The 22,366-nt window shown below is 40.5% G+C and overlaps 1 protein-coding gene across 8 annotated transcripts in view; it reads right to left on the bottom strand.

Annotated features, from left to right (window-relative positions):
• The window catches only part of PTPRK (protein tyrosine phosphatase receptor type K), a 326,159-nt gene extending 304,254 nt beyond the window's left edge, over positions 1-21,905 (bottom strand). For all 8 annotated transcript variants that reach the window (XM_075414077.1, XM_075414080.1, XM_075414079.1 and 5 more), the window contains exon 1: positions 21,823-21,905. In XM_075414077.1, coding sequence (XP_075270192.1) covers positions 21,823-21,832 — 10 coding nt within the window. In that variant the 5' untranslated portion in view covers positions 21,833-21,905. The remainder of the gene's footprint in view (positions 1-21,822) is intronic.
• Between the last annotated feature and the right edge of the window lie 461 nt (positions 21,906-22,366).

Below are 22,366 nucleotides of genomic sequence, written 5' to 3'. Positions count from 1 at the left end.
CACTAAAATAAAATTATACCTACCCTCTGCAATTTTACAAGCTTGTGCTATTTCAAGGAAGATGAAAACTTTTAAAATGATTTATTTTACAGCTATATTTAAATTAAAAAAAAACTTAGATGAAGATCGAAGAAAATCTGAACAAATCTACTCTTCCCTTCTCTCTCTCATAAATCTCCAATATTGACAGTCATGCTACTTATTTGTAGAATTTTCATTATAATGAAAAGTTGTAACAGTAATAAAATTGATGGTGTTGCCCCAGGAAACTGTATATAAATTAACACTGCCAACATAAGAAATACATCAGAAAAATCATGCTAAAGTTGTGATTATTAAAAAAAAAAGTGGCATAAAATGAAGACATTCTGCTTGAGTTACACTTGCTGTGAGCAATAGTGCCTGTATCACACGGGAAAAGTTAATACAGGAATCATAATAGCTGTGCAACACTTAAGAAGGGAACGTTTTTTCCAATGATCTACTTTTGTTCCCAATAGAAGTCTAGACAAAACAAATCTGCTTCCATATATACAGACCACCACAATGAAAGAGCTGGATAATACTTTCAGAGCTGGAAAGTTCCTTTGTCTTGCTGTTCAGAGCCAGTAAATCTTGTTTTAAAAGTATTTCAAAGTTAAAGAAAATAAGAAAACCAAATTCAAAGATTTCACAGAATAAGAGAAGGTTGAGGCTGGAAGGGACCTCTGGAAGTCATCTGGTCCACACCTCCTGCTCAAGCAGGACCATCTAGAGCCGGCTGCCCAGGACCGTGTGCCAGTCGTCTTTACACTCTCCCTGCAGATATTGACACACATTAATAAGATTCCCCAGCTTCCTAGTTCACTGATGCGCAAGACTATACTTTTGGCCAGATTTAGAGAAAAGTAACATAGTACTAGTGTTAGGCATGAAGCCTATGAGACGAAAGCAAGCCCATGACCAAAAATGTAGCATCAGGTAAGAACTGTGTATTTAAGCAGGCTGCAAGAAAAAACTCTTGGGTAGAAGAACTCTTGTCTACTTTCAGTAAAAACATCTATTTTCACTCATGGTATAGTCTTTTCTTTAATTCAGATATAGAAGATCATCTGTGAGATTTGGCCTTCATCACACTAATTTTACAAGAACAAAATGTGAGCTAGAAAGCCATTCAGTGTTGCTGTTTTCCCTCATTATTGTAGGGCCACAAATTCCAAAATAAACACATTTGACTCAAATTTTGTCATATACCATGGCAACATTAACTCTCTTTATGCTCTGGCTTCTAAAGCAACAGGAGCAATTCTTTATCATTATATCTTAAGTCAGTTTTCTGTAAATAAAAAGCAAACAAATCACCCTGCAAACTCTGGGTCATTTTACATACTCCTTATTTACATTGTGTTCCAACATGCCCACCTACTCATGGAGAGTTTAGTCTTTAGGACTTCTTTTCAGAATAATTAATTTGGTGAATAACTCCTTGATTTATACTGCAAAGGTCAATTAAGAATTCTGTAAATGGCTGGCACCTCATCAAATTGGGAGAAGAGTAAAACTTGAGTCATTAATTTTTTTTTATAAGCAGTGCAAATATGTATGAAAACTCTTTGCTTGTTCTTTTGCCTCAGGCTTCCTTAGTGCATCTCCTAGTCTCATTTAGCACATAGGAAGGTACTTGGGGGAGGGAAACACATGAAACGAAAAGTAGAATCCTTGAGATCTTGTGCATATGTATTCACGCAAGCAAACAAACTCACTGTAAAGCACTGAAGTCACATTGCTGCACCTTTGGATGTCCCTTTACTGTATGACCTTGTGCCTATATACATGAGGGTAGGTCAAAGCATTTCAGAAGAGTAGGAGAGGGAAGGGGAAGAGTCAGAACAAAAAGTGGAAGGGATGGCTAGGAAATGACGAAGTACAAAATCAACATTTTTCACCATTGAGGTGATGAAATAGAACTAGAGATAGTTACCATTTTAATTAACGTGGAAGGTCAAAGACAAACATCATTATATGTAATTTTTCTTCCTATTATAAATTTCAATCAAGTACAGAGGCATTAGAGAAGCATGCAAATTACCGTAGGTTTTTAAAAATATTACAATTAACTTGCTTATTTAATGCAAAAAAAAATTCACTATCCTATCAACTCCAAACATGGGAAGAATTAGTATATGTATTTTAAGTTCAGATCTTTGATCAAAGTTTGTTTTTTCAAGTTCTATAGCATTTCAGATCTTACAAAAGACTAATATGCTGATGACATTACAGAATGAAGACTTTGTTGTGGTAAATGATGAATTAAAAGCAACTTTTGGTTAATGTTTAGCATAAAACATTCCCTTGGAAATGATCTGAAGACAGACTGGTATAGGAGCTGAATTTAGTAATGGAACATACAGAAGTGTAGCAGTTCACATTTAAAAATACTTTTATTTTAGATTAGATCATGTCTTTGTCATACCTCTCAAACTTTATTTCAAAATAGAAACTTTTCAACAAAACTGTAAAATATTTATGAAACCTGCCAAATAATTTCAACATTCAGTCCATCACTTTCAGATCTTATAATCTTGTCAATAAAATTCGTTGACTACTACTTCTAGCTTTATATTAACCCTGGATTTTCTTTTTCTATGTAACTGTCCAATCTCACTCAGAATTTTAAAGATAAGTAAACCACCAGCCAAAGTTTAGTTCCACATTTACAATTTATATTTGGAGGAAGGGATGGAAGCACATAACTGATGTTATTTTCAGCTGCTATTTAGTCTTCTGTTCCTTTAAGTCAATTTTCTTCATTCTAACTCCCACATACCCCCAAAAGATTTCAGTACATTTCTAACAAGTCATGCTGAGTCTTGAAGGAAGACAAACAGATCATGGAGATGTAACACCCTCCACACCCCCAACAAAGCTTCTATACCACTAATTTAGGAATAGTTGTTTTCACATTTGCTCTTCTTCAACAGGACTAACATAGTGACCAAAAAAAGAAAATTACATTCTAAAGGCTACATGATCTCTTCTGCAAACATGCTGCACTATCCTGAGCAGTTATCTATAGGATTGTAGCTAGATGAATTATACAAAACTTTATGCAAATCTTTAAAAACATTATCATCTTCTAGGCTATTATGAAATTATCATAGGTTTTAGTTCCACAAGATTCTGGCTTGCATCATTTTATTTTCTTTCCTACAACAAGCAAAGGGTTTTCTTCACTATTTTTACAACTACATCATTTTTTTCCCCATTTTACTTACCTTTCTAACAGCAAACTCAACACAGCACACCTCAATAAAATATAAAACAATGTAACCTACTCCACACTTGAAGAATGTTAACATTTGTAATAAACAAACTTCATTCATCTGTTTTGGTACCTATTCCTTATAGCAACCATGCATCACATTATATGTCTCCCGTTCAGAAAAACACTATTGAATAAAAGGTGAATGTTGAATAAATACTTGTCCTATTCTCCAATTACACTCTTAAACATGAAATTTGATTCCTTGTTCAGATCAAATTTTTAATAAAAAAAAACAAGTAAAACTTCAAGTTTACATTTCAAATGTTTCTGTAGTGATGTTAGAGCCTATATGAGTGATACTACAGTTTACTTGGGGAACAATCATAAATGCTATCATAATTAGGATTTCAGTTAAGGATCAAAGAGATGGAGCAGATGGAATACAAGAGACAAACATTTAAATGCAAATATCTTTGTTAACAGGAATCTTGTTAAGACGAGCTATCAAAGCACATGGAAGATAAGTGTTCATCTATTTAAGTCAGATATATTTGAAAGTTTCTCCCAGCAGGAAAGTCAGCTCAAGTCTCCAAGCACTCCAGTAACAGTCGGCACATGACTCAAAAAAAGAGCAGCAAAGATTTTTCCCAGTTACCTTTTCAGCAGTCGATAGCAAGCACTTAGCAAAGATCTGTACGAGTGCTGCTTCCCTCCTCTTCTTTGTGCTATCACTATTTGTCGCTCACTTTATGCTGAAAACACTGAATGCTGTATTGCGACAACTTGTAGCTCTCCCCTCAAAGCTACTATTCCTGATTTATTACTGGAAAAATTACAACCCTCACTAGCCTCTAACTGCAATTTTCACTTGCTTTCTTGTAACCCATTAGATGACACTGGGAAGCCTACCTGAGGGATCTGGTCAAACCCCGGCTTTACAAATGCCTCCTCACCAAAATACACATGTGCCACAGCTGTCATAATGGGAAACTGCAAAATATTACTACTTCTAAAACAGATTCTCAGTTGTATGTGAAGCTCCAGATCCAAGAAGCTAGTGGTACGGCTTGAGCAGCTTTGCTTACTTTAATAAGCAGTTTCATACAATGTCCCCTTATTAAAAACTTATCGAAGCATACCTTAAATATGCAGCTACTATGCAAATAACATAGAATAACACACAATATATAATAGCATACAAATATCGCAGTTCCTTCGAGGAGGCATGCATGCAGCACCTGCTGCAACCTCCCACATCTGGGGATCGCACCCATAATGGCCAGTTATTCTGGACCAAGGAGAAAGAGAGGCTGAAGCTGGACAGGGTTTCAATCTATATATGGTTTTGAAAGTGACCACAGCTGTAGCATTAGGTCCTGACTCTGCTCTCAGGACCTGCTTGCTGGTGCATGTGACTGAGCAGGTGGGGCCATCCCCTGAGACCTCAAACCTGGATGAGGCTTGGAGCAAAAGGAACCCGTGTCAGTAAAGCGGGGAAGGAATAAGGAGGGGGCGGTTGGTTTTAGGAGATGAGAGGGACAGGTTGGCAGAGTGGAGGAGTACTGGGCTGGTGAGGGGTGATGCTGGCCTAGGGAGATGGTGCTGAACTCTTGGCCGCATCACAATCTCCCAGCTGGCAAATCTGAAAGTTTTGGATACCCCTGGTACAGACTTTCAAATGCTGATACACTCTGAATACGTACAAATAAATAAAAAAGACTTTCCACCAAGCAACTTCCTAGAAACTGAATAAACTAAAACTCTCCCCAAGACAAACAAGGGCAGGCCTAGCTACCTTCAGGGTTTTGCATTCCAGCTCATTACTCACTCTGCACCTTCGCAGCAGACATCCATGCAATCACTTCTCCACTTCAGACTGAACAGATAGTCCAGTTTTCTGATTGCACATGTGGAAACTAATAAATATGTAAACAAGCTACAAAAACAAGGTCTGAAGTAGGCCAGTTACAGTCACTGAAAACTGAAAAGTGACAAAACAAGCAACAAAATAATCTAAGCTAACCAAAATTGTTTTAATGTTAGCTTCCCTCACCGGGGTAAAGAAACATTTAAAATAGGGCTGAGGAGAATTTATATCATTTTTGCTTACAATCACTAGACACTAGGATGTCTTTGTTGGCTGGGTTTAATCAGCTATCACTGATTAAACCTTTTCCTTATGCAACCACTTTCTGGCCATCCTCACAAGACCGGAAATTTCTTCCGGATCGACTGAAGAGGCTGTCACTCTTCAGTCTCACCCAAAGGCACTTTCAGAATCCTTAACCTTGCTCACTGCTCCATTCTCTGTTCCTTCCCATTTGTCAGCGTCTGGCTTTGAAATGGACAATATCACAAGGGCAAGAACTCACGGCAGATGCAATTGCATCTGCCCGCCAACAATTTATACTCCAACTGTACTTACATCTGTATGTGGCTTAAGAGTGCCTGCGACCCCGGAGATCTTTGGAGTCATTGCTTTTCAAGCCACAGTCCCACAAATACATTTAGTCATAAATGGCTGACAGAACACAGGTACAGAAACAAAGAATACTCTGTGAATAAAACACTACCTTCATAAAACACACAGCAACAAAAAAAATCTACTTATGCTACCGCCTTTAAGCCTCATTCATCCCATGATACTGTTCTGCCGACAATATCATATCAGCTGCCTCCCAAGCAGATTATTTTAAATGGCACCAGAAGTTTTGCTTCATTTCTAGTCTTCAAAAAAATTCTAGCTCATACAATAACAACATCACATCAACAAGCCCACAAGATTTAAAAAAGAAAAGCACAAAAACTTGGAATAATCTATAGTCCTTAAAAAAAAAAAAAAAAAAAACTAGCTCATCTTTTAAATAGTACCAGTGGCTTGGAAAAGTCTTGAATCAAGGGTTTGATTCAAAGGGTCCTGCACGCAAATTATACCGTCCTACAGTTTTAACATGTATTTATTTTTCAGCAGCCGCCATCTGATATGCCAATTACCAGTGGGAGAAGAAAGTATGTTATTACCTAAGTGAGGAGTATTGCATTCTGCCTGTTCCTGAGCAGAACTCTTAACTCGCTCCGATCTGTAGTGCCATTGCCTAATACCAATTTGCAGACAGAAACCCACATCATTTTCCTTCTATTTTGTTCAACTGGCTCGTCTGTTTTTCTTGTTTAATTTTCATCGTCTTAACTTTCTAGACATTGATTTTTATCCTTTCTTAATCAGCATCCTCACATACCTGCTTTTGTCAAGTCACAGAGTTCAGGTCAGAAGGGACCTTTGGAGGTCATTCTAGTCCAACCCACTGCTCAGATCAGACTAAACTACACAGCAGGCCTAACAGGTGTTTAACACCTCCAAGGATGAAGATCCCACACACTCTCTAGGCACCTGCTCCAGTATTTGACCACTCTGATGGTAAAAATATTTCCTAATATCTAACCAGAATTTCCCACATTCCATCTTGCGTCGCTGTCTCTCATCCCATCACCGTGAGAAAAGCGAATATCTTCACCTTTTCCATATCTTCCAGCCAGGCAGTTCTAGACAGCAAACAAGATCTCCCCCGAGCCTTCTCTTCTCCAGGCTGAACAGGCCCACCTCTCAGCCTCTCACTGGATGTCCTGTGCTCCAGTCCCTGACAAGCTTGGTAGCCCTTTGCTGAACTCATTCCAGTATGTCCATGCCTCTCATACTGAGGAGCCCAGAACCAGACACAGCACTGCAGAAGTGTCTCACCAGTGCTGAGCAGGGGGGAAAGATCATCTGCCACCTACTGCAGCCTGAGAGGCTGTTAGCCACTTTTGTTGCAAAGATGCAGTGCTGGCTTATGGTCCACCAGGACTCCTGGGTTCTGCAAAGCTACTTTCCAGCTAGCTGTCCTCAGCATGTGCTGCTGCATGAGGCTGCCACTCCTCCCCAGCACCAGGACTTTCCATCTCCCTTTGTTAAACTTCATGAAGTTCCCGTCAGCCCATTTTTGCAACCTGCCCAAGACACTGTGAGCACAGCCCTGCTCTCCAGCATACTGAAGACATTAAACTGACCACCAGCAGGAGACTTTGCACCCCTGATCACAACTTTGCAACTGGGAGTCCAGCCAGTTTTCCACTTATCATCTGTTTGCAGAGCCTGTATCTCACCAGTTCAGTGATAAGTAAAGTTTGAGAGACTGTGTCAACAGCCTAGCTAAAGCCAAAGTATACGACATGTACCACCTTTTCCTTGTCCACCCCATATAACAGAAAGCAGTGAGGCTGATCAGGTATGAACAGCCCTTTTCAAACCCATGTTGGCTGCTCCCACCAACCCCTTTCTCATCCTTCATGGTTTTGGAAACCGTTTCTGTAATGATCTGCTCCATCATCTTCACAGAGGAAGGCTGCAGACCAGCCTGTAGATCCCTGTATCCTTTTTCTCATCCACCTCGAGGATGGGTGTGACAGGGCCTTTTTCAGGCCTGAGAAGCCTCCCCCATGTGCCATGACCTTTTGAAGACAACAAAGAGTAGCCTCATAATGACATCAGCCAGCTCTTGGATGCATCCCAGCTGGTCCCACAGGCTTGTGCATGTCCAAGTGGTTAAGTGATCCCTAACTCTGTCCTCATCTCCTGCAGTGTGGCCTCACTCCCACAGACTCTGCCAGGTTTGGGGATAAGCCTTACCTGTGAAAACGAAGGCAAAGAATCAAGTACATTCACTTTTCCCTTGTCAGTAGATCCCCAGTCTCACTAAGCAATGTGCCCACATTCTCCTTAGCCTCCCTCTTGCTGCCAGTGTACTTACGGAGGACACCTTTCCTGTTGTCCTCCACCGTGTTTGCTAGCTTCAACTCCAGATGAGCTGCGGCTTTCCTGACTCCATCTCTGCCTAAGAAACCAATGTCTCTGTACGCTCCCAACTAGCCTGTCCCTATTTCTGTCTCTGTGCACTCTCTTTTTGTGCTCAGGCTCAGTCAGGATCACCGTGTTCATCCATGACGGCTTTCTGCCATGCTTGCTCAACTCTCTGCACCAGACAGCAGTCTATCCCTGCGCTCCAAGAGGCTGTCCTTGATCAACCAGCTCTCCTGGGCCCCTCTACCCTTCAGGGCACTTCCCAATGGGATCCTGCCAAGCAAGTCCCTGAACAGGTCAAAATCTGCTCTTCAAAAGTTCCAAGGTTGTAATTCTGCTGTTCATCTTGGTGACTCCTCTCAAGATCTTCAACTCAAGTCTCATGGTCATTTCAGCTGAGGCTGCCCTCAACCATACTCTTCCTTGTTTGTGAAGGTAGCACCTCAGAGTCCGCGACTGTGAGGCTTTCACCAGCTGCATAAAGAGGGCTTCATCTATCTCCTGCTCTTGAAGGGCTGTAGCAGACACTCACTGCAATATCACCTGTGCTGATTTATCCTGATCCTTACCCACAAGCTATCCACTGTTTAGTAGCTTTACTTCTTTCACCCTTCTTAATCAAAATCTTTATATAAGTGCCTCATGAATATTACATGAATAGAATTTTATATAAATTATATATGTAAATTAAGTTGTGTATATTAAAGGTAACATGAATTTTATGCAAAAGTAAGTAAATTTACATGGTAATTTTAAAGAGCGGGTTTTTTTCTTTTCATACTAGATCAGCTGATCAGACGGTAAAATTTATTTATTCTAGAGAAAATCATCTGGGATTTTTTTGTCTAAAAAGTTATCTGTACAGTTTTGCTCTTAATTGCTTTAAGCTATGGTACACCAACCTTTTTATTGAGTAGGCTGCATTTGCTTGATGCAGCAGTTCTCTTTGTGCAGTCACCTGCTCCTAGATAACCATCACTTTTTCATTGGTGATAACCTCATCTTCCTTACACACTTGATGAAGTCCAGTGGAGAATGTTTTGCGACAATGTGCTATCAATACACTCAAAAGGTCTGGACTGTATACCTGACTGAAATCTCCAAAAAAGCTAACTTACATGGTTCTCCACATTTGGAGGGCACTTAAGACATAAATGCATATATTCATCATCTGACCCACAAGATCATTGGACTCATCTCTTGGTTTCACACAAGGTCCAATACAAGGGCAGTGGCAGCACCATGCAATGAAAAACTTGGGGCTGACAGGGTGGAAATTAGTTTGTATTTATCACAAAACTCAAAACACAAGCTGCTGTTTACAGCTTACAGGTGGCATGACCTAACAACTCCCTGTCTGCCTCTCCTCTCGTTTTTATGCCTCTCCTCCTTCACTCCCTTGTGCTGCTGGCTCTGATGCTTGTCAGACCTTTCCATGAGTCAACTCAATTCACTAAGCCAGCTGAATCCAGAAAAACAACAACAACATTTTCTCTCGGATAATGAGTTATATCAGCTCTCAGTAAGCTCTGATGAGTAACGCTAGCTAGGGAAGCTAGCTGAAGCGTGAAGGCAAGGGAGGAGAGGGAGTAAAAGAGGAGCAGAATAATCCCTTTACTCAGCAGTAAAGTATTAGGCTGGCTCACTGTGATCTGTGAAGCTGCAGTCTAATTGGAAGCTTACATCGGTTTAATATCTACCTGCAACTGCAATCTAATTAGAAAGCAGAGCTGTTACTGCCAGTCAAGAGGAGAGTGGTAAGAGCCCACCTACAAAACCTGGAGCCAAAGCAACCTGCTTCCAAGTCACTGCACCAACAGGCACAAAGAGCATGGGATGCCATCTCTACTACTGGTGCAAGGGACACTCGCTACTGGCACTGCAGATGTCACTCAGCTGCATGTTTTCTTTATTTCTTTTAAGAAAGTCCACAGGTTCGGAGATCTCAAAGCGATCCATAAGCCTGGCACAAACAGACACACAGTGTGAGAAGCCAATGTAAGGTAAAGGCTGGGTTAGCAAACATCAACTATACCAAAGAAGAAAACTTCATGGCAACAGTTTCTTCTGTTTGAATGCCACATGCTTGCTGATCCCTAATTCAAGGGAATTAGGTAAGAAAAACCAAATGCACAAGAGAAATGCTTAGTTCACACTGTTTATTGACTTCCTCTAAAACAGTACAGCATGTGATTTGTATCGATACATGGCTAGGTTGTCTTCCCCAAGGGAGTTAAAAAACAGTTGGATCCAAAATAGAGTAAATAGCTATTGTATCCTGACAGCTGCTCTTCAGAAAGACAAAAGAAGAGGAGGAGGTTTTTATTTGGGTTTTTTGCTTTTTTTTTTAAACTGCAAAATGCTGAAGCACTGACAAAGTACTCATGAATCCCTTGGTAATCACCATTTTGGTGCACACGTGGTTTCACAATATATGAGATGCATGAACATGAGCATGTCTTCCCAGCACAGTGCAATGCACGTGTCCCTGAACCAGTACAGCTGCCCCAATGCAGCATACAATCAAGCTAACTCAATAACAGGAGGAGAGCTGGGCCATCTCTCCTACCTCAGGAACACAAGGTTAGCTGGAGTATCTCTGGATAGTCCAGCACTGTACATTGTACATGTACCTATAAGTTCTGCACTTTCATCCATTTTTTTCTGAAGCTGTGATTTTATACTGCAGAGTGAGAGCTTTAAAAGCTATTTCCTCTGAAACAAAGTAAGAGCTAAATGCGTCTTCCTTTCATGAAATAAAGAGCAAAACCAAAAGGGCACAAAAAAAAAAAAAGGCAAAAGAAAGGAAAGGAATCCCACCCTTGTGCTTTTCTTAGTCCAGAGTATTTCTTAATTATACCTTCCCAGACAAAGTAGGGTCCTGATACCAGATAGGTTTTTTTTTTCAAGTCTCATAGGACAGGCGTAAAACTGTAAATGAAAAAGCAGACTGGCATTTTCATAGCTGTCTAGTAGGATATTTGTCTTCTGTATACTCTTCCACTGATGCACAGACTCTGCTACAAGCAATCTATTTCAAGACCTACCATGAACCTCTGTTCTTTCTGCTTATACTTCAACAACTTGACCTGCGCATAGTATCTCTGTGTCTATCCTGCTGTTGTGGATGGCAGGGGGAATCAACCTTAGCTTCCAAGCTAACTGGCAACAGCTGGCTTTGCTCCAGAGGGTGGTGAATCTGGACATGGACAGACAGGCTCATCTCCGGCTCACACCTGCACCTCACCATACCTGGCCCAGCTCTACTCTGGAGCTCCACTGACAACACGACATTTTTTCTTCAGTTCACAGTGTCTGAAATAGCAAACGGGACGTTCCGCATCCACCCGAGAGATGTATTTATAGCATAACGCCTCGGCCGCAGCACACGCTTCGTAAACTGCAGGGCATGAGGGGACACTTTGGGACACAAGCACAGCTGCAACAGCATTAGAAGACTGCCTCATTTGGGAAGCAGTAAACTTAAGGCAACATGGCCATTACCTAAATATCCAAAGTTCTCAACACCTAGACCCAGGTTTCTTCTCGGAATAAACTCAATGGCTTGCTCCAGAAACAGGCCCTGAAGAAACCAGCACGTGTGCTATGTCGAAAATGAAAAGGGCTGAAGCTCTTGTAAGGAAGTGGGAGTAAACCAACCAGACACTGCAAGTACATGAACTGAAAAGAGGGGATGGGAAGAGGTGCATATCCTTTCCCAAATCACTCGCAGGCTGCCCTGTAAGACAACCATCATCTCCCTTTGGACAGATGCAAGTGCTGGCCCTCCCTACAACAGGTACTCCCACTCAGAAAAGGAGTTGGGGGTTTCAAACATCTCCAGGAAAACTCAACTTCTTACCAAGTATTATAAAGCACAAGCATTGCCTTCACCAAAGGACAATGTAACTTCTGATAGCTAGGCCATTTGAGCCTGTGACATGGCTGACAGCTCTGACGAGTGGCTTCTTGAAGTAGACAGAAGTCCTTTAAGAAGGAGAGTACAACGGGGGGGTGAGGGAGGGAAAATAACCTTTTTTTTTTTCTTCCCTTCTCCAAAACAGACACTATGTAAAATGCAAATTGAAGTTTAAAATGTGTGATTTAATTCAAGTTTTCTTGCTTGCTAATTTTAACTACAGTTTAAATCTGATTAAAATCCACCCACCTTTGGACAGAAGCAACAGATTTTGGAATGAAAAAATGCACTGCATTTTAAAAGTAATGTTTTTTCTGGCGGGTCATGTTCTTCATGGATTTAATTTTGGAATAATATTCTAAAATCTACACTAAAACATCTTTAAATGAGGTTATGCTTTCAAGTCCAGAAGGAGATGAGAAGAAAGGAAGACAGATTTGTATGTTCCTGTATCTGTAGCAGCAACATTTCCTGCTTCATCATGAGCATGGGTTTCAGAAACAAACACAAAGATCACATATGAGGCAAACCAACACAGCTGAGTCTGTTCCCATACCTGACATAAACCTGTTCCTTCTCTAATATATCCACCTAAGCAATTGCCTCTTCGCAGCCTAGATACTTGCAAATGAGTTTTGTGTGACCATCAATACAATGGATTTGCCTTTTCAAAGTATCTCTATCTAGAAAGGTGTGAAAAGGAACAAAATGATCCCAGCAAAGGGGGGGGTTGGGGGGGGGAAAGAGAGAGAGATGAAACAAGCCTTACTGACCGCACTTAACTTGATAACAGCAATTTGAACAAGTACCTGTAGAAGTAACGATAGGAATGCCCAAATTAAAAATATTACTGTATTCCAAATACAGTTCCTTCACTAGTTCACCACAATCTAAGAAAAATGTTTTAATCTCAGTTGATTCAAAATCTGTTCTGTAAAATAATGTAATTTTATTATTACCACAGTTTTAGTCGCTATTAACAACAATGACTGCTGCATCAGCATGGACTTGCAACAAAAGCACAAGGGAACATAAATTACACACTGAGCAGCAAACAGGTTAGCACTCAAATCAATATTTAAGCAGACAGGAAATTCGGGCACTGTACATGAAAAAATGTAGAGGAAAGCATCACTTCCCTTTGTTTTCTTGCCATTATGTGGCTTACTGAATTTCACCTCATCCTACTTTAAGGTTTTTTGCTCCCTTTTACAGGCATTGCTTCTTCTGTTGTTGGGGCTGTCATTGCTCAGGTTATAGATACATGGGTAATTCAGCTATTAGTTTCCAGTTGTGCAATAGGTCCTGTATTACAAGTGGGATTGTGAATGCCCTTACCCTGCAGTGAATTCAACGTTATCGCACAACTTCACCTCCGCTACTAATAGGTTTCATCTCTGATCTGGCAGAACTGAGCAGTTAGCACAGGGACGGGGAGAGACTCTCTCAGATCGTGAGGTACCCATGCACAAAGGGTTACCACAGCACCTTAACTGCAGAAATCCATGGTATTTCTGAAGCTCAGCGCTTCAGAAATAATAAATGTGCACTGGCAACCACTGAACAGTACTCCTCCTGTTATAAGGCTTTCTTCCATCTTCTCTGAATATCGTTCTTTTTCATACACCGCGGCGTTTTTCCTTCACTCCCTCCCCCAAACAGTTCCCAGGCCCTGTTTTTATTTTCCCTTTTCTAAGTAGTACAACTATTTCACTTTTTTCCCCTACTTGTAACCTGGTTTCTTCTACATCTCCTACAGAACAGCCTGTATTTACATTGTTCTTTGAATCCAGCATTCACTGGACTGCTAAAAATTGCACACAGGTGAGTGGGAGTGGAAAGCAGAGCAACAAGGTTTCCAGTCAGGGCAATCTCCAGAAATGGCAAAGCTAAAGAACAGGAGCAGCCAGAAACATGCCGAACGAAGAATGGTAGGGAGGAGGCCACCTACACTTACAGCAAATAGCCTGAAAATTTGAAGGCAACGCAAACTACTGTTTTCATCACAAGAAAAAAAAAAAAAAAACAAAAAACACACATATACAAGTGGGCTGAGATAGAAAACAATGGTAGGACAAGGGCACACGAGGCAGATACAGTACTCCAAAGTAGGACTGGCTTGCTCCGCTCCATGCAGGGAAGTGGTGAGAAATGCAACAAGCGCTGTTCCTCAGCTGGGCTCCAGGCTTCCAGCCTTGCACGCTCTGAACACCAAATGCCTCAAATAACCTGGAATACCTACACCTTCCAAGCTACCAAGGTGCTATTCAAACCCTTGTTTTCCCTGCAACTCTGAAAGGCTAGCACAGTACTATTTTGCTTTTTGTTCGCCCTTCACAATGCTACCAAAATAGCAGCTTCAGGTAATGCCTCTTACTGATGTTCGCAGTTCCCCAAGCAGCAGCAGACTTCACATACGCCATGAAACACTTCCACTTACAGCCCAGGCTCCCGGCTGATACAGGTAAGAGTCGACAAGAAGTGGTCATTTCTCTCCTCTTGACAGTGCTGGCCAACATCACTCGAACTTCTTGTGATACAGGTATCAGAAGATAGACTGAAACAAGTTTATGTTTCACCCAACAGAGGGCTGCATCACGAGCAAGAACACTATCATGAATGCTGTGATAGCACCGGCACATGGTAATTTTAGTAATTTTTGGTACTGGCATGACAAAGGTAGATTTGCCCAAAGTTACCGTACTAGTTTGGCACTCTATCTATAGCAAACAGATTTCTCACCTTGCTTTAATTTATTACTCCAGATTCAGAGAAATAAACCAATATGCTTCAAATACTAAACTAGGAAAAAAAGGAGAAACAAAGAAACAGAAGGAACAGTTTCTCAGAAGGCAGCATTTTATACAGCTTCCACTGGAATTTTGTTATGCTATACTCAAAATAACAATCTGACAGATTCTCTAAAACTTCATCAATGTCAATAAAATACATTCATTCGACACACACAAGCAAGTAAAAAGGTAAGCTATTCAAGAACTAATGAGCTTTTTGGAAATCCACATTGCATGGAAGAGGTATGGCTGAAGAAAACAGTATTACAGCTTTAAAGAAAAAATAAAGCGCAACTAATAAATTATTACTCTACAAAAACAAGTGTAGCATCTCGTCTTGAAGGAGAAGTATATTTCATGCAAATACAGCAAGTAATCTTTTTGAAATGATCCTTGTTTCACTACCCAAAGGAAACAGGACAAATTCATCTGTGTCAATGAATGAAAATCCAGCACATAGAAGTTACTCACATATGAACATCATTTGTATTACTACAAAAACCCTTATATTCCTAGTCCCTTGCCTAAATTTCTCAATAAAAAAATGGCTTATCTAAATGTACAAAAGTACTGCTATACTGTGCATTATCTAGAAAGCCCTTCCTGCACCCCTCCTCTTTTCACTTTATACCAAGTGAAGTGTGCTTGAGAACAACAGGGAACCCTCGGAATTGGTCAATAGATTGATTAATGCACTGTATTAAGGAAGCCAAATAGGATCAGGATGTTTACAAATGTTCTTTAGGTAGACACTAATTGCACGGCACTAACGAGGTAGTCTTCTTTCTGTTAAAGATGCTACTAACAAATAATACAGAAAAGAAATCAACTACAAGGCTTACTGAATAAGAAAAGCAGTAAAATACACTCTTCTGATCAAGGAAGTACTTCAAATAAATTCAGTTCTTAGTATATCAACAAGTTAAACAGGAAAAAAGTACCAGTCAAATTTTGGGGCCACGGAGTGTATGAAGACTGAAGTCTGTAAGGAAGAAAAAAACTCTCACCTTAAATAAAACATACCTACCCCAACACATAAAGAAACGTAAAAGGATAAGACACAACCAGAATTTCTTAGCAGCCCCAGACACAGATCCAAGCTTTTACAACTTGTTTCATAATGTAATGACCCAGAAAAGCTTTCAATGATCAACCTTTAAAACCACCACCTTCCTGAATTGCATTTGCCAATCTATGGACTAGTCAATAAATTCCCTTGCGCAGAGTTTCTCTGATCTATTACCTTTATACTGGCAATGTGAGCCCTACAGCAGCAAAACCTTGAAAGGTCAGTTCTCAATCAGTGGACTGGTAAACTTTGTTAGCCTGTCCACTAAAATAAAGAGACCCAGAAAGCATTCTGTTTGAACTTCACACTTCCGTAGGGTAAAATAGCAAGCTGGCGCACCGTGTGTGGGGCAGCGTCTCCGTCTCCACAGAAGAGCTCCGCAACCCGGGACATGATGAGGGTTCTCCTGCTCCTTGTCTTTCCAAAGCCTCCAGAAACACCCAGCTTTCACCAGACACTGCTTCCCAGTTCACTTTTGTCTTACTGTGCCTATACACATCCACATAATTTAAATTTATTCATTGGTTGGTGGTTTCATTTCTACAGGAGAAAAATTCAGGTTTAAGTGAAGTAAAAGGCCAAACGTCTCATCTATATGACCGTTACATTACAGCTTTCCTTCCTGAGCCTCATTCATATGAAAGCTGTATTAAAACACAAATTTCATGACCTTCTGGTTCCCCTCTCTCATTTATACACTTCATAAACACTTAGGTTGATCCTGTGCTGAAATTTGTTTTGGGTCACGCAGGTGACACAAAAGCTATTTCCTTTCTGTACAAGGCAGAACTTCTATAGCCCACTACCGACCTTCCGGACTGCAGCAAATACCCAACACTATTTGTACAGGAAAATTGCAGTTGTACGCAAATCTAAGGGTGTAACTTTCGTATTTCTTTCAGGCACCCCAGAGGTTTATACAGCCCCTGTACCCACCCACACCACCAGCTCCCATGGCCCTCATCAGCCACCCCAGCATAACAACTTTTTTTACAGCTGCACCATTACCTGGGTCAAGGAACTGACCCACACTGCACACTTTATTTCCCCTCCTGGATTATCATTTTCAGTCCACACCTGACCGGACTTACTGCACAACCACATGCACATCAGAGCAACTGGGAGGAGGCAGCAACACGAGAATGCCTCTGGCAATGACAGGACACAGGAATGAGCAGCCAGTAACATTTTGCCTAAAACCCACGTAAAAGAAATTACTGTGAAAGTGTGGCCTAAGATTACTTGCCAGCACGCTTCCTCCTATCTCCATTGCCTTTCACTGTGTATGTTCTCCATTCTGAAATAACCGTGCAGTCTTCCACCAGGGACCCCAAAAAGGCCAGCCTAAACCAGAACATGCAATGTCTTACTGTACAGGACTCTTCTGTTTCTTTTCCTGTGAAATTTTGAATTCGTGAATTTTGTTTTATTCTTTAAAATGGGGCAACACGTAAGGTCCTATGTAACTTCTGCAAAGTAAAAAATTACTTTCTGCAAAAATCTTCACTGTAAAAAGTGAACTTTGCATTTGTGAAACACACTAATACTAAGGAACATCTTTAGATATTTAATCTGTTTTCCTTTGGTCATGGTAAATGACAAGTGCAACTAAGGACTCCCCCCACTCGTGTTAATTTATTTTCCTCAGATTTCTAGAAACCAATTAAAAAAAAATAGCACACATCCAGTCCAGGCACATTATCCATCTGAGAGATCGGAAACAAGATGTTCATCTCAGCACATCACTATTGTCCGCTATAATTTAGACATTCTTCAAATTGCATTTGTATCCAGGAGGGTAATAGCCCTTACATTAAAAAACCTCTTCATTAAGTGGCTCCTCGTCACACAGCCCATTACAGGCTCTCATGCCCTGACCCTGCACTGCCTCAGAATAATGCTGCTTTTAACAGGCAAAACAAACAGGGTAAATAAACTATCTTCTCTATCTAAGGGTAAAACCAGCAACAAATGTATTATTAATATGGACAAAACCACCCCTTTGCACATCCCCAGTAATATAAGAAAGCACTATTATTTAAGTATTCCACAAAATGAAGTTATCCACATGTAATGAACAGTCTCCTAAAATAACTGGAAAAAATCCACAGTCAGAATCAGATTTTATCTTAACAGCATTCTCTAATTTCTATCTTGTATAGTATAATGTATAAAAATCATACACCTGAAAACATGGTCTAAAGAGTTTGCTTCAACATATAGCAGTTGTCTTTCTTCAGAGGTACAAAGACCCACAGGTAAATACTTTGACTTCATTTTTGTTGCTATGTCTGCAAAAATATAACACTTGGTCATCAACTTCGCCTCACACAAAACGCAAATGCACCGTTGTGGAACCATTTCTACTAAGTAACAGCTCAACAGCCTTGGACCATCCAACCTAGAATGTCGTCCTGAGAAGGGTGTGTATGTTTTACTTTAGAAGTGTTTAAAAAATCTGAATGGAGTGGAGAAGGTGATTAAGAATCAGCTTCGCCCACTTTGCTCACCATTACAGTATAAGAGGCCAACATGTATCAAACAGAAATCATGTGCATGTTCAAAACAAGTAGAAAGAGCTGCATCTTCCCATTATTTGTAGCAAATGTCGGCACTCCGTTATTGGACACGGCAGATACTAGAAGTCCTCAAGGAGCCCACAGGTGGTAAGACAAAGCTGACAGGCGAAAATCACTAATGACTTCAGAATATCACAGATAAAGACCATTCCCAGTTGAGGAAATTCCTCAATGCCAGACAGCGGGAAACTGGGAGAGCATTCAGGGCATGATCACCACTCATTTGTCCTACTTCTGCATTCTTCCCTAGGCAACTGCTAACTGCTGCTCTCAAAACCAGCAGACCTTGAGTGTGATCTAGCACAGTCGCTTTTATATGCTCTTAGAAACCTAATGCTGGACATCAGGTGTTTTCCAAGGTTTTAATAAGTAATCCAAAGGCTTTATCATGTAAGCTGCAGTTCAAACAATTTACAAGTTGGTATTTAAAGCTGTACACAAGGACCTGCTCTAAGTGTTCATTTCATTTCAAAATTAATCACTAGGTACTGCATTTATTTTTCCCATAACAGAAGATAAGTGGCTTTTGCCTTTGCCCATAATTTGAGTAATACAATGTAGGTCAGTATAAAAAAATTCTGAAGTTGTATTAATTACTCAGAGGTAATTACACTCGCCTTACCAATAGTGTTTTACTATTGCTATACCTGCAAAATGCTTTCCATTAGGACAAGTTTTCACATTTTCATAGCACTCTGAAGCACGTGCCATTAGGTCTGAAATTTCCCAAGGTTTATCCTTCTCCGAAGCACAACACTGAGTTAAATCACTCGCTCGAATCAAAAGTAAAACATGAACTCAAGTGTCAAATTTTTCCCTTTTCCTGTTTTTTTACATGTCCTTTTCTCTCTCTTTTTCTTTTCAAACAAGACTTTCTGAAGCTACTGAAGATTAAAAATTGACATTAGAAAATTGAGTATAATCCTTTATGACAACAATGGTTCCAAGTGAATCTGGTAAAGTTAGAGCCCTGAAAGCCGTATACTCAGTGTAAGCGTATTATTTTCTTAACATACTGGTAAAACTGTGCTCCTTCTGAGACAAAGCTGTACTGGAATATGTATTTTCTTACTAAGGCCAAGGCCAGGACATTGTATTGGATCCAAGAGAGATGTAAGAGAGAGGGCTCCAAACACTACAAAGGGCATCTATGGAGAGGACATCAACATGCGCATTAAGAAGCTTTGCACCTAGCTCAAGGGTTACAGAGAAGAGATGGAGAGAAAATAGTCCCTACCCTAGCACTTCAGTTTCTGCGCTGCCCAGCTTTTCTGGGTACCCCTTCTCTTCCCTCATTCTTTGACTGAGCAGAAAGAAGTGGGCTGACTCCGGTCTCTAGGAGATCCCTGGCTTCCACAGGTTAGAAGACCCAGCATTTTTCAAAGTAAAAACAGCAGTAGTTTAATTTTACACCTTCATTAACACATCTTTTACACCTTCATTAACACATCTTATTTTACCTGGATAACTTCTTCATAAGTAATGGGCTGCTTTGCAACCTCCAGTTTCAGTAGTAATCATGCAGGGTCAGCAATGTTAAAAAACTGCACGGCAGATGATTGCACACGGTTATTTCCCTCCTGCTTTTGCCTGATCCTCTTGCTGCTCCACCTCCTGTTGACCCACCGCACGAATTCAGTGCTCGTTTTAGAGCTGTGCTACATTCTTAGAATTGATTTTAAATCGTGCTATTTCAAACTCAGAAGATTTTAAGTATTTAGATACAGCATAGATCTTCAGAATCTGAACTTCTTCAGAGCAGCTCATCAGATGAGACTATCACTTCTAGTATGGATCTCAGTTACCAAACACCAACTTCTAAACAGTGGTCCAAGAAGTCTAGAGTTCTAACCAGGAGGAGGAAAAAAGTAATAGTCAGAGCTTTTTCTGTATCTGTTTTTGACTTTCTCTGAAACATTCCTTTTTTCTGCTAGATTTTATTGAGCAGCCACAATCTCACATACAGATATGAAAAACAAACTTCCTCCAGAAGAGTCCGTGTGCTGCACTCAGAGGGAAAGGGTCTGCAGCAGAACTGTACAGAAACCAGGTGCCAAAATCAGAAAGCACCATGTCATTTAACTCTGAAAACTGCCTAAGGATGACAGGTATGTTATTTGGGAGAAGCAAGAAGCAGCTATCTTGTAATTTAGATTCATTCAAAATACAGTTCCTCAAATTGCTGTTCTTCCTATACAAGGTGTACCTGAGATCTAAGAATACCACATTTTTTACAAAACGATGCTTCCATCAAAATTAAAATACCTCCAACCATTTTAACAAACCATATAGACTGTGAACAACGCAAACCGAAAAGTAACTAATTTCGGCCTTCCTAGGGGAGATATTATTTTGAATTTGTTAACACAAGACCATCATGAACGCTGAGGCTTCAGGGTTTAAATTTACTCTTCCACATGCAAACTTGAAGCACCATGCAGCTCATTAAATAAACTGGATTTGGCTTAATTAACCTATTTTGTATGATATGGGGCATGGTAACAGCTGCTCATATCAGTGACCCCAAAGCAGGGGGAACCCAGCTATTAGCTGTTAAGAAGTGAAATTACATACACTAACCACCATTAATAATGCACAACAGTATATAAAAAGCAGGGGAAGGAATGGTGCAGAGGTTAGGTTACTTCTGTGTGACAACATTTCCTACTCCTTCTCCACACATACCTCACTTCACAAAACCTTTTATATACAAATAAAATAGCCATGACCTTTTTCCCTCTTCTGCATGATTAATTACTTAATGTACTATTAATTGGAAAATGTAGCTGAATTTCAAATGCTTTCATTTCTCAGCATATCATGCTGTCTGGGAAGCGCCGATTAAGCTGTTCATCAAAGGTGAGCAGGCAAGGTCATGTAGGCTGTACCTCTTCAGTTATTCATTACCTGTCCTAAATAGTAATTAACAACGGCAATATTTCCATAAATCAAAGCTCTTCTGATTACCTTCAGATGATGAACTGTTGGGGGGAGGGGAGGTAAGGAATCAGTGTATGGGTTTTTGCTTTATCTTTTTTTCCACCATTTGTTCTAATGCATACCTGAATAATTCAATCGATATATTAGCTGTCATTTAAGACGCAGAATTTCACTGCAAGTCAACAGGAATTCCACGCAGAGTAAAGAAGAGGTTATGGCTTCCTTTCTCCCTTTCCTCTGCACCCCATCTTTAAAGCGGGATTAATCTAAGAAGGTTTCTCAGTTACCAAGACTGTTGCATATATTGGTTTTGTTTCTTTCTATTACCTCCATTATCAAAGTTAAAGTGGAGATCACAGAGTATGGCCTTCAGGCAATATTCAGTGAGGTTCTGTGTTTCTTAACAGAAACTTAACCCTTCAGTACCTGTGGGGTTTCTCACCTTGAGGCATCTCAGGCGGCAAATAGAGAGGCTCTTGAGCACTGACATGTACCCAGTCGAAGTCATCGTACAAGTCTTGGTGGTAGTCACAGGGCCCAGGGCCATCATCAAACGTACATCCCCCTAGGGAAGAAACTTGTTATTAGTTTATTTAAAAGCAGAGTTCTTCAAAGAGTCAAGCAGAGGTGTTCCTTCTCGGCACACCACAGCTACGGAGCCCACGCAGCCTGTGGCACCATTCACAGGCTTGCCTGTGCAAAGCTAAAACCTGCAAGCAGCTCATCCCCCAGTGTTCCCCTCTCTTTTTCAGAACGCCTCTGCTTCACACAACCGATTTCCCCCAAGAGCACCTTCTGTCAGAGCAGGAGATCACAGGCTGAGTCACTCAGCCCAAGTGAAACCTGGCCCAGTGTCTGCACAGCAAAAAAGCAATGCATTATGTAAACCAAGAGAGAAACACAAAATAATGGACTAGGCTCAAAAACCACAGGTGTAAATCAACATGTCCAATGCACTGAAAGCATAAGCAGTCCAAACACTGACA

The sequence above is a fragment of the Opisthocomus hoazin genome, chromosome 2, assembly GCF_030867145.1.
Source record: "Opisthocomus hoazin isolate bOpiHoa1 chromosome 2, bOpiHoa1.hap1, whole genome shotgun sequence".
In the NCBI taxonomy this organism is placed as follows: domain Eukaryota; kingdom Metazoa; phylum Chordata; class Aves; order Opisthocomiformes; family Opisthocomidae; genus Opisthocomus; species Opisthocomus hoazin.
The sequence above is the reverse complement of the archived record's forward strand: the minus strand, read 5'-3'. Positions and strand labels throughout refer to the sequence as shown.